At 41.3% G+C, this 14,912-nt stretch overlaps 1 protein-coding gene across 4 annotated transcripts in view; it reads left to right on the top strand.

Moving 5' to 3' along the window:
* Positions 1 to 14,912, top strand: part of KIAA0586 (KIAA0586 ortholog) — a 76,695-nt gene that overhangs the window by 59,971 nt on the left and 1,812 nt on the right. For all 4 annotated transcript variants that reach the window (XM_021292792.2, XM_021292793.2, XM_021292794.2 and 1 more), the window contains exon 31: positions 11,219 to 11,284. In XM_021292792.2, the coding sequence (XP_021148467.2) occupies positions 11,219 to 11,284 (66 nt within the window). The remainder of the gene's footprint in view (positions 1 to 11,218; positions 11,285 to 14,912) is intronic.

Below are 14,912 nucleotides of genomic sequence, written 5' to 3' on the forward strand. Positions count from 1 at the left end.
CGTAAATTTTTGCACTGCTAGCAGAGGCGAGACGTAGCTGTAAAATCATTAATAGAACTTAACTAGCCAATAAAGACAGATATTTAGATGATTGGTGTCCACAGTCAAATTGCAGTCTTGTTTTTTTAATTTTACTGCTTATTGCATTGTGAGCGGGCTTGATTTACCAGCAATTTTCATACTCTTGAACAGCGTTGTTACCAAAGTACTTTATTTGCTTATTTATTCAGATACTTTAGGACTAAAAAGACCTTCTACTTTTATGCACTGAAGAGAGGCCAAGTTTTTCCAGCACCAGCTTCTCAATACGGCAACACAAAGACTGCCTGTAATTAAATATAAATACATGTTTCTAGTGCCCATGTGATTCATTTCTTAAGACTAGGAGCCCAGGAAACTTTCAAATAAGGCAACAGCATGGAGTGAATGTTATCTAGGATGTCTTCCAAATGAAGAACACTATATAAATAATGGTAATGCTCCTCTTTGATAACATGCTGATTTTGAGAAATGAGTCTGCCAAAGCAGCTTTCTTCTTAAAAATAGGGTCAGGACTGGGGAGTGAAGATTAAAGTTGTCATGTGTGACCTGTTGCTCACTGCAGATGGGACTGCATTTTGTAACAGCCTTGAATAATGTGCAAACGTAAAACTCAGTTCAAACCCTTTTCCTCTTCCATAAAACTAATTTTGAAAGTAAAATACAATAAATCCTCATCTCTGAAATACCAGTTGCAAATGTGTGCTTTTTGGTGACTGCATTTGCAAAGAACAGTAGTAAATGATGGAGATGGGTTAAATTTTGTCTGTGGACTACTGTGTTCTGGTTTTCATCATGACCGCTGTCATTAGGAAAATAAAGTACACCTAGAAAAACTTAATTTAGATTTAGAACTTTTCTATCTCTGTTGTCATTCTTCTCTAATCTAAAATGTACGCTTTGCTTTTAAAGAAGGAAGAGCTGTTTTAAAGTACAGTTCTAAACAACCTGAGTGAAAGTTGTTGCGTGTGACACAAAATATGTAGCAGTTGTGTAAAATGCCTTTTTTTTGCCCCAGTGCTTTGGCCATAGGGAGGCAACTGTTCCGCTTCGTCTATGGCACAACTTTGACATTCATTAGCTCTTTCTCTTTTAATGTCAGGTAGGCATGTAGTTTTGATGCAAAATAATAAATCACCAACCATACGCGAACAATGGAAATGTGTATCTCACATTTTCTGCGTCTAGTGGAATTACATTTATGTTTTGGTTCAAAATTATGTAATCAGTGCAGCTTGGACTTAATATGGGATGATCTGTTGATCTCCATCCTAACTCAGGTTGTTATAGTGAAGCAATAATCTCAGGGTTGTGTATTGTGGCCTTGTTTTGTGCGCTGTACATATTGCAAGCGTTAGGGCTGTGCTTGTTTAAAGACAGTCAAACAGCTGCAGTTTCTTTCCTTGTCAGGCCATTGTATCTTCAATAGAAGTAAAAAGCGTGGAATTTGCTAGCTGTTGCTTAATTTATTTATTTTTTAAACCATAATTAGAAATCTGGAGGAAATAGTTTTATTTACTTAACAGCTGCATTGTACCCTGATACGTAAATCAAAACTATAAATGGGAAATATTTACTGGTTCGAGTTACAGTGCAAATACATGATTAACTTCGCGTTGCTTCACATGTTGCCTATTTCAGTAATTGGAACCGCTCCTGGAGACAAGGCAAGCAGGGAGATTACACAGGGAATGCTTGTTTCTGAAGACGAAGCTTCCTTCCTGATTAAAGAAAAAGGAAAAAAAAGAGAAAAGAAAGGGGGGAGCAGTTTCCTGTTGGAGTCGTCGCTGTAACAGCAGCCGGGCAGCCGTGCTCCCCTGCTCCAGCTGGCCCCGACTCGCCGTCCTTTGTGGAGGCGTTCTCTGACGAACCATGTCCAAAACCATCTTTACAAGAGCGTTTGGAGCTCTTGCCTCTCCAGGCAGACCTGGGATTTAAAGAGGTTTTTGCTTCTCTCTCATCTGCTTTTAAACGCAAGCCTGCGACAGCCGGTATCTCCAAGGTTAAGGCTTGATAAAGGCCATTGTATCCCCAAGATTCGTAATCTTCTAGAAACGGTCTAGCGAAGAGACTCAGCCCAAAATCGCAGCTGTATGTAAAAAAAGTGTTCTGACCTCAATATATATGATGTGAAAAATGAGTAATAGCAGCACTGCAGGCAAAATCTTCTGTGCAACGATGTGACAACCCAGCCCTTCATTGGAGGTTTCAAGAATTTGGCTGCACTTTTGGAAATAAGCTGGGGAGATGTTTTAGCTCAGACACAGAGCAGCACACAACAGCTTTGTTGGAGTGTTGGCTCTGTGCTTTCAGCAGGAAACTGAAGTAAAAAATTGCTTTTCTACCTACAATATATGGCGGTTGTTTTGAATGTGGCCAAGGCTGCATTTTAGTCTTTTTTTTAAGTAAAACCATGCTCATACTTGAGCACCCCAGCAGTGAAAAGCTAGAATCACTTAAGATGATGTTTAGGGCCTGCCTTTATATTTCCTTAATCACACAGAATCCCAAAATGTCAGGGGTTGGAAGGGACCTGGAAAGCTCATCCAGTGCAATCCCCCCATGGAGCAGGAACACCCAGATGAGGTTACACAGGAAGGTGTCCAGGCGGGTTGGAATGTCTGCACAGAAGGAGACTCCACAACCTCCCTGGGCAGCCTGGGCCAGGCTCTGCCACCCTCACCATGAAGAAGTTTCTTCTCAAATTTAAGTGGAACCTTTTGTGTTCCAGTTTGTACCCATTACCCCTTGTCCTATCATTGGTTGTCACTGAGAAGAGCCTGGCTCCATCCTCCTGACACTCACCCTTTATATATTTGTAAACATTAATGAGGTCACCCCTCAGTCTCATCTTCTCCAGCTCCAGAGCCCCAGCTCCCTCAGCCTTTCCTCACACGGGAGATGCTCCACTCCCTTCAGCATCTTGGTGGCTGCGCTGGACTCTCTCCAGCAGTTCCCTGTCCTGCTGGAACTGAGGGGCCACAACTGGACACAATATTCCAGATGTGGTCTCACCAGGGCAGAGTAGAGGGGATTCATTTGGTCTTTTTCTTTCTTTAAGGACAAACGCTCTTGCTCTGTAGTTCCAGTTGGGCTGTTCAATGAGAACCATACATTAAATTCTTTATACCCAGCTGCTTCTCACAAGTCTGCATGGAGGGTGAAGCACTTAGAAGGAAGAGTAGACTTCCTGTGTACCCATCGTAGGTCCGAGTGGTGTGTTTAGGAGATTTTTTCACCATGCAACGTGGCTAGCTCAGAAATCTGTGAACTAGCCACCAAAAGGCATCCAAGACATCTGTGTGTCGCTGCATTTTGTACACGTCCTTTTTTGGGTATCCGAATATGTGACTGTGTTTCAGAATGTGCCATCCAAGCGCTGGCACTCGTGTTGAGCGCTGCAGTGCAGAACCTGCCAGAGGGAATATTTTGAAGTATATGAAAAGAAAGTTCAGATGTTTTCAGTCTGAGAGTGAAATTGCAGAAAGCCCTTAGAGGTCTGACTTATTGTGCAATCTCTGTAAGTAATTTGTAATCAAAATACCTTTGCACATGTCACTTTTATATTTCCTGTAATAAAACAGCAAGAGCAATTAAGATTTTGGATCATAATGTTCTACAAGCTTCTAAAAATGAATGGGTTGGGGATTTTTTTGAGCTATGGCTGAAGTAGCCAATTTCTAAATATTTGATTGCTTCACAAGCAGTTGGGTATAATAGCTAATTTGGTATATTTTTAACTGCAGCCTGACAACCCAAACTGTTATGTGGTAACATAATTGGTCAGAAGTTTACTTCTGAAAAAAGTTAAGTAAGAAACCAGAAGAGCTCTTCACAAAACTGGAAGACATCTGCACTTGGGTAACTCGGCATGTGACCTACTGGGCTTTATGCATTTCGAATCAAAAAGAATCAGTAACTCCACTGCCACATGCATGCAAATGTGTCTGATAACACACTGTGTGCTGTGTATCTGTAACGTTGTTTTGACACGGTTCAGAAAGTTGTCTGTGGTCTTGGCATTCTTCAGGAAACGTTAGATTAATAGAGCTGCCTTTGTCATCTAATTTTTTTCTTGTTTAAGTAGGTGTGTGAAAGCTGGTACTACATAAATGAATTATACGGAAGACTTTGGAGGGAAGGGGGGGGGGGCTTGTAAACGAGACTGAAATTAATGAATATAAGAATTAGAAATCAAAACTTTATGTTTAGTCTGAGGAGAAACAATTCCTTAAACCGTAACCACATGGCTGTTTCTTGTTTGCATCAACTCTGGTTGACTGTTATTGTCTTCTGTTAATTCTCTGGGGCAGTGGCCTGACTTTGTTGAATGAGCCAATTGTTTTCCTTTGTGTTGCCCATCAAGTAAGTCCCCATCTGGTTTGTATCAGACTGTTTTCACAGCCAACAACTGCTGCCTTTTCTATATCCTGACACTTAAGGGCCCCATGCTATCAAAGCATTGCTGTGATAGCCTGTCTGGCTGGGCCCGTACAGCTGTGCCTTGCAGCTTGAAACTATTACCCAAGTAATGGTAACTTAGAACTTGAACTGGCTCTTATTCCCATTGGTGTCGTGTGTACAGTGAACAGAATACATTTTTGTTGAACTCCGTGTTCAACAAAAAATTCTTTAAAGCTCTCGTTTTAGTTTATGTGATTGGTTAGTTTTTATTTTCCAGAAGCTTCCTGTATCTACAGGCAGCTTTGTGTTCTTCTAAAACATTAACGAGTACAGGACAAGCAATATTTATTTAAGGCACTGTTGTTATTACTTACTTTTATGGTACATTAAAGCTCAATAAGTGAAAATTAAACCAGCAAATGATTCTTAATGAGGATTTTTCTTATCAGATTTAGAATACATTTCCAGGGAACTTCCTGTGTGTGATAAATGTAGGTTGTGTGAATAATGGTACACCTTGGCTACTATGCCACTCGCTTCCCAAGTAGTTATCTAAAAATACAGAGCAACAGACAACGCTGCATTAACCTGTTTATTTCTCCTCTGAAGGAATAGGAACAGATTGGATAACTTACTGTGTAACCTGGGCAGTAGAACTGTGTGATGGTTTACATTGCGGAATCACTGAGAGGCCTCAGCTGTGATCCAGGCTCCTTTCTGCCAGGCTTCCTACATGGTAGGAGACGATCCTGGTCCAAGAGACCTTGCAACATGTGTGTTCTTATCCTCCAAGATTTAAAAAAAACAATTGCATCAAATAACAGTGACATTCAAGTGTTGTCTCCTATAAAGAAAGATGCTCTTTAAGCATTTGCTCGCTCTGCTTGTGTAGGCTGTGTAACTCTCAGTGACAGAGTAATGGTGAGAGGAAGCATTCTCCCCAGGTTGTATATGTGTTGAATTTTAAGTGTATTCCAGACTCTGTTCTTTCATGATACTTAAAGAGAGGGAGAGAAAAAAAGAAAAGGATATTGTTTTTAAAATTTCTGGTCTTCCTGTGAACGTGTGCAAGAAGCTGCTAGAAAGCAGATTGATTAATACTTGCAGAGTAAGTGTTCCTGAACTTGGGAGCACATGTGTGTCTGTATAACATGGATGAATTTGCTTCCAGTAAAATACTGGAGAACCATTAAACTCCCTGAGACACACAAGAAAAGATCTTTTTTTGCCTTTGTGCTTCTGCTACACACTGGGTGTCGTGTGGCAGACTACGATTGTGCTAAATAATTGGGTTTCTGTCATTGTCAGGTGTGTGGAGCATTTGCAAAAGCTGCTTTCTTAAGGAGTTCTCCATAATTGCTCTTCCTGCGGATCCTATAGAACTCTTAATTGAGGCTCCTGTGCCGTTCACCTGCGCCAGCCGTGTCCCATCAACATGCAGCAGCCCACCCCTCCGCAAGGGCGCTGCTCCCACGCATTTCCATACACTTTGCACTGCAGGTTTCTCTGTGTTTTGGCCAGGAATACTTAAACCAAGGCAACTGATACATGATTTTCCTTCAGGCTGCCTACGAGCAATATTAATCATTCTTGTGGCCCAAAGCAACAAAGAAAGCTGTTGATGACCCGAGTGCAAACCCGGTTTGGCACCAACAGCTTCAACTGGGAAGAGTGAATGTCAAAGAGCTGCAGTGCTTTCTAAAATAAGTTGGAAGTGGATGCTAAGAGGGAGTTGTCACCATCAGTTAATGCAGCCGGCGTTCCAAATTTCAACTTGTGTGTGTGTATACACAGCTTCAGAGGTAAAGAACATCTGCCCAGATGAAAACCTGATGTCAGTGAGGATGTTCAATGTCTTGGAAGGTGCTGCCTGACTGCATCTCTGAGACCTGTGCCCAGCTGGGTTGCTAACAATGGTTATTGGTTTCGCTGTTGCTGCTGGGGAACCAGCAGTGGGTAGTGAAACCTTCAAGGAGAGGCACAGTGTTGCTGGGAGCAGTCTGCAGTGTTTCCCCTGCTTTTTATAGCAGTTAGCAGAGATGGAGGTTAAAATCAGCAGCAATGTGCCTGAGAGAGAGTTAAGGTGGTGTAGCGTGCTGAATAGATAGCGTAGATTTACAGCAATACATTTCTGCAGTTCATTAATTCTACTGATTCAGAGCTCAGACTCACCCAGGTATTGCAAAGGAATTTTGGTTTTACTCTTTTTAGTTTTACCAGGAGGAATTCTTCTTTCCATTGCACAAAGTTTAAACACTTTAGATTTTAACAAACTTTAAAACAGCACAGGATAAAAACATATATTTACTCTCAGGCTTTTCCAAGTTTCTGGTCCTGTGCATTAGATTGTAGAGGCAACATTACTTGTCATCGCACCAGGTGCTCATTTCAGAAGGATTAAAAGGTCTTTGGCAGAATAGGATCTGGACACTTACATAGTAGCCATCTCCCAGCAGATCTTCCAGTACAGATATTTAATGTTTTCCTTATTTTAACCTATGCTTACTTATGTAGATTGCTACATTATCCTTTCTGAGCTAATAGAAAAATTGCTTGTGTCTCCAAATTTCCTAGAATTGCTCATTCCTATAATATATTTTTCAAAGTGAATTGATAGACAGAAATGGTAGGACCTGTAGTGGCCACCTTCTGCTGATAAATAGATGGTTGAAAAGAGGCCTTTTTAACAAGTTTGTTGATGTATCTACCACAAATGTGTGTAGAGCCATCCTGGTGCTTATTAAAGCATCACTGGGAAATGCTAACTCTATAGGGCTGGGTTTGTTCTGTCTTGTTTTGTTTTACCTGGGGTAAACATTAATAATCTCCTTTTAAAAAGGTGTAATTATAAAAATAGAGTAATTGTGCTATAGGTGTAAGCATTTTAATGTGCCAGATCTTTGTGATGGTAGTACAGCAATAGGAGTCAAGGCAAACCGTTTCCATGGGGAAAATCCCATGACTTCGTAAGTGAAAATCATCAAAACAAATGCGTAGGGTCAGGTGATATTTAAGTATTCAGAATAGAGAAATACAGCTACTTTGTTTGCGTTCATGTAGAAAAACACTTGTTATTTGAACAGGGTTTTTTTATGCTGAGTATATCTTATTTGATTTTATAAGAATAATAGTTTATGTTTTATAAGAATAGTTTAGTGATTCCGTTATACGTGAAAAGTGACTCGCAGTGAGGAAATCCTGCCCTGCAGCACTGCTGTTCAGGCACCACGGTACAGAAGGTTTTCCATTTCCATCCCGATGCCCATCCCCTGGTTTTCACTCAAATGTGGGTGCAGGTCGCTGCCGTGGCCGGAGGGGACGTCACCTCCTCGCCCAGGAAACCCTCTTGTCTTTGGATGGAGAGCTCACCAAGGCCTCCCATTACATTTTCAAGCGATAGGAAGTACCTTGTGACTTCTGATTCACTGAAAGTTGGCCTCTTCCATCCCTAATAATTTTTTTAACAGTTGTTTTGCTGGGGATTTAAAAGGGCTGGATGGCATGCGATGCTTGGTGAGCCCGTGCGGCACAAGCATCGCTGCAGATAAACGTGCTCAGGCTTGACCTGCAACACACCGAACCCGTCTGATAAATAGAGATTGTCACATATGCGTCCCAAGTGACACTGACAACCGCGCATCAGGGGCCATGTAAGAGCAGCACATGGAGTAACTCTTGGTAATTTGACTGTTGGTGATTGAACTGCCTGGGCCCAACTGAGCTGAGGGCAGGAGGGGACTCCAGAGTAACCCAACGTGTCCTGGCAGCACCATCCCTTACAAATAACACCATTCACTGAGGGGGTTCCCTCACTGGGACACCCATCTTCATTGTAAGCATGAACTGGGAAGATGTTCATTTTCAAACCCTAATCTATGATGAAACATCATTGCATTTGTTTGTTCAACATTAATTACTCGTGTAAATTAATTATTTTAAAATAAAAACAGGCCATGTAACTTTTAAGAATTAAAAAGATGCTTTGATTTTATTTTTTCTCCCGCTTGCCACTCCCCATGTAGGCTATGAACGCTATTATGTCTAGCACTGTGGTACAATGTAGATAAGCTGGAGGCAGTATTGCTGCAATTAATATTGTTAAGATATGAGGTCTCGGTGGAGCCAGTCCTACTGCTAGGTTTGCAGTGAATAATTCTTCATCCTGAGGGAAGTCTGCATAACTTTATCTTAGAATTTAGTGTGAATTCCCAGAATCGATCATTCGTGGGGTTTTTTGAGCTGCTTTATTTTGCTTCAGATACTGGCATTACCATATCTTTTGCATCCCCAGACATGAAGGTGTGAATAACAGAGCTGAATATGTTACACAAACATACTTTTAAAATTACCTTCCTGACCACTTGCCTGTTAGGTTTTGCAGAAAATGAGAAAAAGATTGCTATGTAGGTGATAGTTAATTTAACTGAACAAATAAAATATTAATTACACCATTAGATATGCCGTGTTTTAATTATCACTTGTCAGATTCTCCTGAGTCCACCAGCTGCTTACCTAGGTGGCCTCTTGTGGATTTAGAGATGACTCCTCCTCTCAGCCCGTGCACAATATACACATTTTCCTGGTGTTTTTCAAAGACTCTGGACCGATAATGAACCAGCTCCTTCTCCTTTTTTACTTAGAAACAGAAGTTGCTGCTTCAAGGTTGACCACATCTCAGTTCTCATCAAGAAAATGGTTTCAGTCAATAAACAGCAGTGCTTAAAAATGAAAAAAAACCCTATTTGTTTCTAGCCAATTGCACATGCAAAAATCACAGGTATCTGTGTGGAAAAACCAAATTGACTTAGTATTTCTTCTCAGTATTAATACTGTAGTTACTTGGAAAGATCGCTGCACATCTCTTGGAAGTGATTTGGTGGGAAACAACAGCAAGAGTTGTGGCCAGGGAACAAACTTACTGAGCCATGAGATATTCTGCAGTGCAAAATGTGCCAGATCTGAAGGAGCAGAGGAGATTTTAGGCACCAAAAGGAAATATTTCTTTAGCAAACTCTGCAATCTCATTCCTGGATGTTTTCGGAGCTGCTTTCTGTCTGCCCTTCCCTACCGGTCTCTGTGTTTGGACTTTGAAAAATCTGGTTCTAGTTTATTTTATGTATTTCTACTTTTTGTTCTGTTTAGTGTTGCTGTTGGTGGGAATATAAGATGTTTTGGAAAACCACTGAACCTTGAACTCAGACTTGAGAGGAGGAAAAATCATTTTCCAATATTCTGCTTTGAAAAATTGGTTAGCTGCTTAGCCTGCGTCCCACCCTCCTTCACTGACTCGGGATGTGAATTTATTTTCGTTTCAAAAATATTTATAGCTAAGATATACATTAGGGTTTAAACAAACAAGCAAAGAGAAAAGTGTGTGTGTATGCGTGTTTATTTTCCGTGTGCTTGCATGCAGTGTTTCTGTAAGTACGTTGCACCATCTCAAGCTGGAATTTGCCAAGTTTAGGTCAAAACTTGAGCTGAACTCACACTCTATAGCTTTCTGTCTCCGCTGGTGTCTGTGACCCACTTATGGAGGTTTATGAGTTGGCTGAAACCTTTGAGAATGAAACTGTGTTTTTTCAGCACAAGCAGTAGACTCATGCTTTTAAATCCAGACATTTTTGGCACGAGTCCTGCAGATGTCAGCCCATTTCTGTAAAACAACTGAAGTGTTTTAATTGTAAATCTATCCCTTTCGTGTAATTCAACCCTAGAAATTTGGCCTGAGTTGGCCTAAAGTCATTTCTGTTTGTCGTGGAAGTTTGGGGCAATCTGGTTTGGAGTTCCAAGAACAGAAGTGGGTGCGTTTGCAGTGCATCTTGTTCTTGTTTTCTGGGTTTCTGTCCGGGTGGAAGGCAGCGCTCTGACCTGCGCCAGGGGCACAACGCTTGGCAAAGCGTTTACACAACGGGAACAGAGTCCCTGCCCTCAAAGGCACACCTGCTTGAAGATGATCTATTTTCCCTTCATTTATAGCAGAGCTGAGAGGACACCACCTCCACAATAACATAAATGTCCATAGGGCTTCAAGGTAGTCATGTGCCAGGGCTGGAAAAGAGGAAGAGTGATATTATTCCCGATTCTAATGAATTGAGAATAATTTTCATGGAATCATAGAATCATTTTGGTTGGAAGAGACTATTAAGGTCACTGAGTCCAACCATAACCCAACTCTGACACTACCCCATGTCCCCGAGAACCTCATCTCTGTTCAACCCTCCAGGGATGGTGACTCCACCACCGCCCTGGGCAGCCTGTTCCAGTGCCCCACAGCTCTTCTGTGAAGAAATGTTTCCTGATATCCACTCTGAACCTTCCCTGGTGCAACTCAAGGCCATTTTGTCCGAACAATTGCATTATTTGAAAAATGCGATGGTCATGCTAATTTTTGACAGTGCTGTATTCCTTACCATCCTGAGGCCATGTGGTCAGTTCATTACCATAGCCACTCACAATTGTCTAAGTCAGTAAATTCCAGCAGCATTGAGTTATGTAGCCAGTATGCAGGGTATAGCTGGGCTTGAGTCTGGACTGGCAATATTGTTCCTTATAATTAGCAACATGACTGACATTGCAGTGTATTTTTGCCTTTCAGTGTAGCCCTCAGAATTGCTTACATCAACATATGGCTGTTTCTTAGCGGTATATGTTCACCCAGCAAATCTGGAATAATTTTGATTTTGCTAAAAACGCTGCCTCTTGGGTTGCTATACTCGATAAATTGCCTGTACAACCCGGTATGAAAATAAGTGAATTTTTCTTTGGTCCCCAACAGGTATCCATGGAGACATGGACTGGACACAGATTGGCACAAATACGCATCTCACATCTTTATCTACAGGTAAGAGGAGCAGATAAAGTGTTTCTGCAGATAATGGTTCTGTTACCTTTGGTCTTCTGTGTATTCTTCTGCTTTACTTTACAGTCACTATTGTAAAGAATTTCTGACAACTCTGTTTCCCTGCTAATGGTCTTTGTAACTGTATCCCAGATGGAAAATCATTTTCGGAGGGAAAAAGCAAAATGGGGGAATGACACTAGAAAAAAAACCAACCAAACAAACAACAATACCAAACCACTTTCATTGAAGATTTTAAGATGCTGAGTAACAGCCCTGCAGGTGCTGTGTTATCCCAGTGCTCGGAACACTGGAGATAATGCCATCTGGAGGAAGTTATTTGTTGGGACAGTGTTTTAAACTTTGAAGTCAGTGATAAACAAAGTGAAGCAGATGGAATCTGGCAGAAGAAGAAACAAGCCGTTCATATCAACCCGTGCTATTAAAGGAACGAGAGCACTGCTCTGGGTTCTTTTTACGTATGCTTGGAACTCAATCCTTGCTCTTAGACATTTGCTGCTTCAGTTGTTACGTTAGAGAGTAGAGGGAGGTTTACTAGGGAGTGATGGTTGTTCTTACATTTTTTGAAGTAATATGTAGGTAACTACAGTAATGATGGCTCTAGTTTTATACTGAAACAATAACCTGGGTCCTGATCCTTCAAATCCCTCCCTATTTACTGTCTTGAAGATAGCCCTTTCCACTTATGTTATAGGTCTGGCTTACCTCCGGATAGATTAAAAATAGAAGTTTTATTTAATGTATGAACACCAACTTGAAGGAGTTAAAGCACATGGTTTTTATTTGGCTTAAAAGTCAGACTTGTTTAGTCTTTTTATTTTGCCAAATAGAAAAATCTAAAAAGAAAGATTAAAACATTTTTCTTTGTTCTTATTGTTGCCATATGGTATTAGTAACTAAACCTCCCTTTAGTGTCTTTAATTCCTTTTCCATTTGGCATACATTCACAAGACACTTGCATAGAGCACACTCTGTGTGTGACGGTACCTCTTAGAGAAAAAAACTCCCTTCACAGGTCACCGGATGGTTGACACACCATTAATTTTTATGTTTCTGTTAAGCAAAGATCTGGAAATTTAGTACTGTACATGAATTTGTTATACATTGCCAAGAACAGGAAAAATCTCTGATCTGAAATCTGACCTTTTCCATCAGTGGGTCACTAAGATGTTTTCAGTCGCTGTTGAGTTTCTACCAGTCAAGGACCCTTCCACGCTTATTAAGAGTGTTGGTTTGCACAGTTTCTATGAAAGTATTATCTTAGGTGGTGACAATGAATTTGGAGAGCTGGAGGTCACCTCAGGCCACATGTTCCATTTATTGGATTTTAACAAGGACATTTTTTTATAAATACAGCTAAGTGCATGATTACAAAATTGCACTGAGTACTTCCAGAGCCCGTAAAGAGGAAAAAAGCTGTGAAGATTACCTGCCTGCCCACACTGCTTTGGAAATGGAGGAATGTTCCGTTCCATTTTTACAGCATATCAAAAGATTACAAGCACCGTTGCGATTTGCATATTTGTGGCGGTGAAGAGCTCAGTGTCGAAGAGGAAAACATCTTAATAGTGGTTATGAGATGTTCTCTGATGGGAGGAAGAGATAAAATGGAATATCACGTTCTTAATGAAGGAGCTGGCCAGGGGCTATACAAGTGTTGTCACCGGTGTGCAGCAAAAGGTGAATACAGACAGCAGTAAATAACATACGTGAGCGGGAATACACTTAGTTGTATTTTTGGGCCAATGTAGAATTTCAGGACTAGTGGCTTCCTAGTCTGGAAAGTTACAGTCATGGAGCAGAATCTCCCATGTAGTAGGATAGCCATGGGGCTTTTTTACAGTGAAAATGCAAAAAATCCAGGTTCTGTATTTTCTGCCTCCATCTAACAGAATCAAAGACTTCAGTTTTCTGTCTTTAAAAAAAGGGAAATGTTTATTTCAGTTATTTTTAAGCTTATCTTTCAGGATATTTCAATACCTCAGGACCTGGTAACTTTTCTGTTGAGCAAGTAGATGAAATTATTCTTTTAATTTTTCTGTTCTTTCAGCATTTTATGTCTATCATAAAATTGAACTACAGTATGTCTATAAAATATATTAGAGGATGTGTTAGGAAGAATGTACGCTAATACGAAACTTTCTTTCAGCACCCCAAAATCAAATACTTCAGAAGTTAATACAGAGCCTTGGGATACGGCAATATTATCTTTTTTTCCCTCTTTTTTTTAAGAAACCTGAAAACAGCTGTTGAAACAATGACATCATAGAATATGACATGACTGTGGAAATTATTAACGAAGTCAAGCTTTGAAAGCATCAAACTACATGCAGTGTTGGAGAGTTGCCTCAGTGTCTAGGATGATTTACAAAGTTTCCTTGGGCATTACACGTTCATGTCTTTACTGTGTGTCAGCTTCACGTCTAACCAAATAAACACTTTGCCTTTTTTCAGTTCCCCATCCGAACAACCTATTTTTATCACTCAAATATGGCTGCAGACTCAGCTCGTGGAAGTACCTCTGGAAAAAACAAAATATTTTCCTTGCCCATCTTTGTGGTGTTGCTGTAAATGTGCTTCTGAATCGTGTTCAGAAGATGTAGAATTCCTTGTGTCTTCTTACTGCTCATGTGCTCATGTGTCATGGGGACGGAGGAGCCACAGAAATGATCCGAGGCTGGAACAGCTCTGCTGGGAGGACAGGCTGAGAGAGCTGGGGTGTTCAGCTGGAGAAGAGAAGCTCCAGGAAGACCTTAGTGCAGCCTTTCTGTGCTTAAAAGGGGCCAATAAGAAAGATGGGGACAGGCTTTTTAGCAGGACCTGTTGTGATAGGACAAAGGGTGCTGGTTTTAAACTAAAGGAGGGAGATTCAGGCTGGATATGAGGAAGAAATTGTTGCCCCTGAGGCTGGTGAGAGCCTGGCCCAGGTTGGCCAGAGAGGTGTTGGATGAACCATCCCTGGAGACATCCCAGGCCAGGCTGGACGGGGCTCTGAGCAACCTGAGCTGGTGAAGATGTCCCTGCTCATGGCAGGGGGGGCACTGGATGAGTTTGGAAGGTTCCTCCAACCCAAACTATTCCGTGATTGTGTGTGTGAGGTTTGCTCAGGCTCATGCCAACCCAGATGCTGGCAGCTGTGCTTTGCCAAGGAATTCAGCCTGGGAGTGACATGGCAAAGGGTGTCCAGGCAGTGAGGACAGTCTAGTGAAAGTGTGGACATTGCTTCTTGCACAGTGTGTAAGCAGCTGTGACAGGCAGGTGACGTCTTGGTTCCCTGGGACACAAAAAATGCTCTCGTGCTCTTGCTGCCTTCCCAAGGGGCAGGAGCCTTGGCTGGCACAGGTTAGTCCGTGTCCTGGCTTTACTGTCTTTGGCCTCATTCATGTTTGACTTCCCAGGCTGTTGGCAGCTCTTCTAGCATGAAAAACACGGGATGAAATTTTATTTTAGCAGTGGGTTTTTGTTGTTTTAATTAGCCATTTGAAGCATGCTTTGCTGCAAGGCAGTTGAAAGCAGTTTACTAGTACAGTGACATTGGAGATAATTAACTGGGGTGAAAGCAAGCCTAACTTCTTGATTTTATTGGGAAATTAGTGGTTTAATTACCTAG

The sequence above is a fragment of the Columba livia genome, chromosome 5, assembly GCF_036013475.1.
Source record: "Columba livia isolate bColLiv1 breed racing homer chromosome 5, bColLiv1.pat.W.v2, whole genome shotgun sequence".
Lineage (NCBI taxonomy): Eukaryota > Metazoa > Chordata > Aves > Columbiformes > Columbidae > Columba > Columba livia.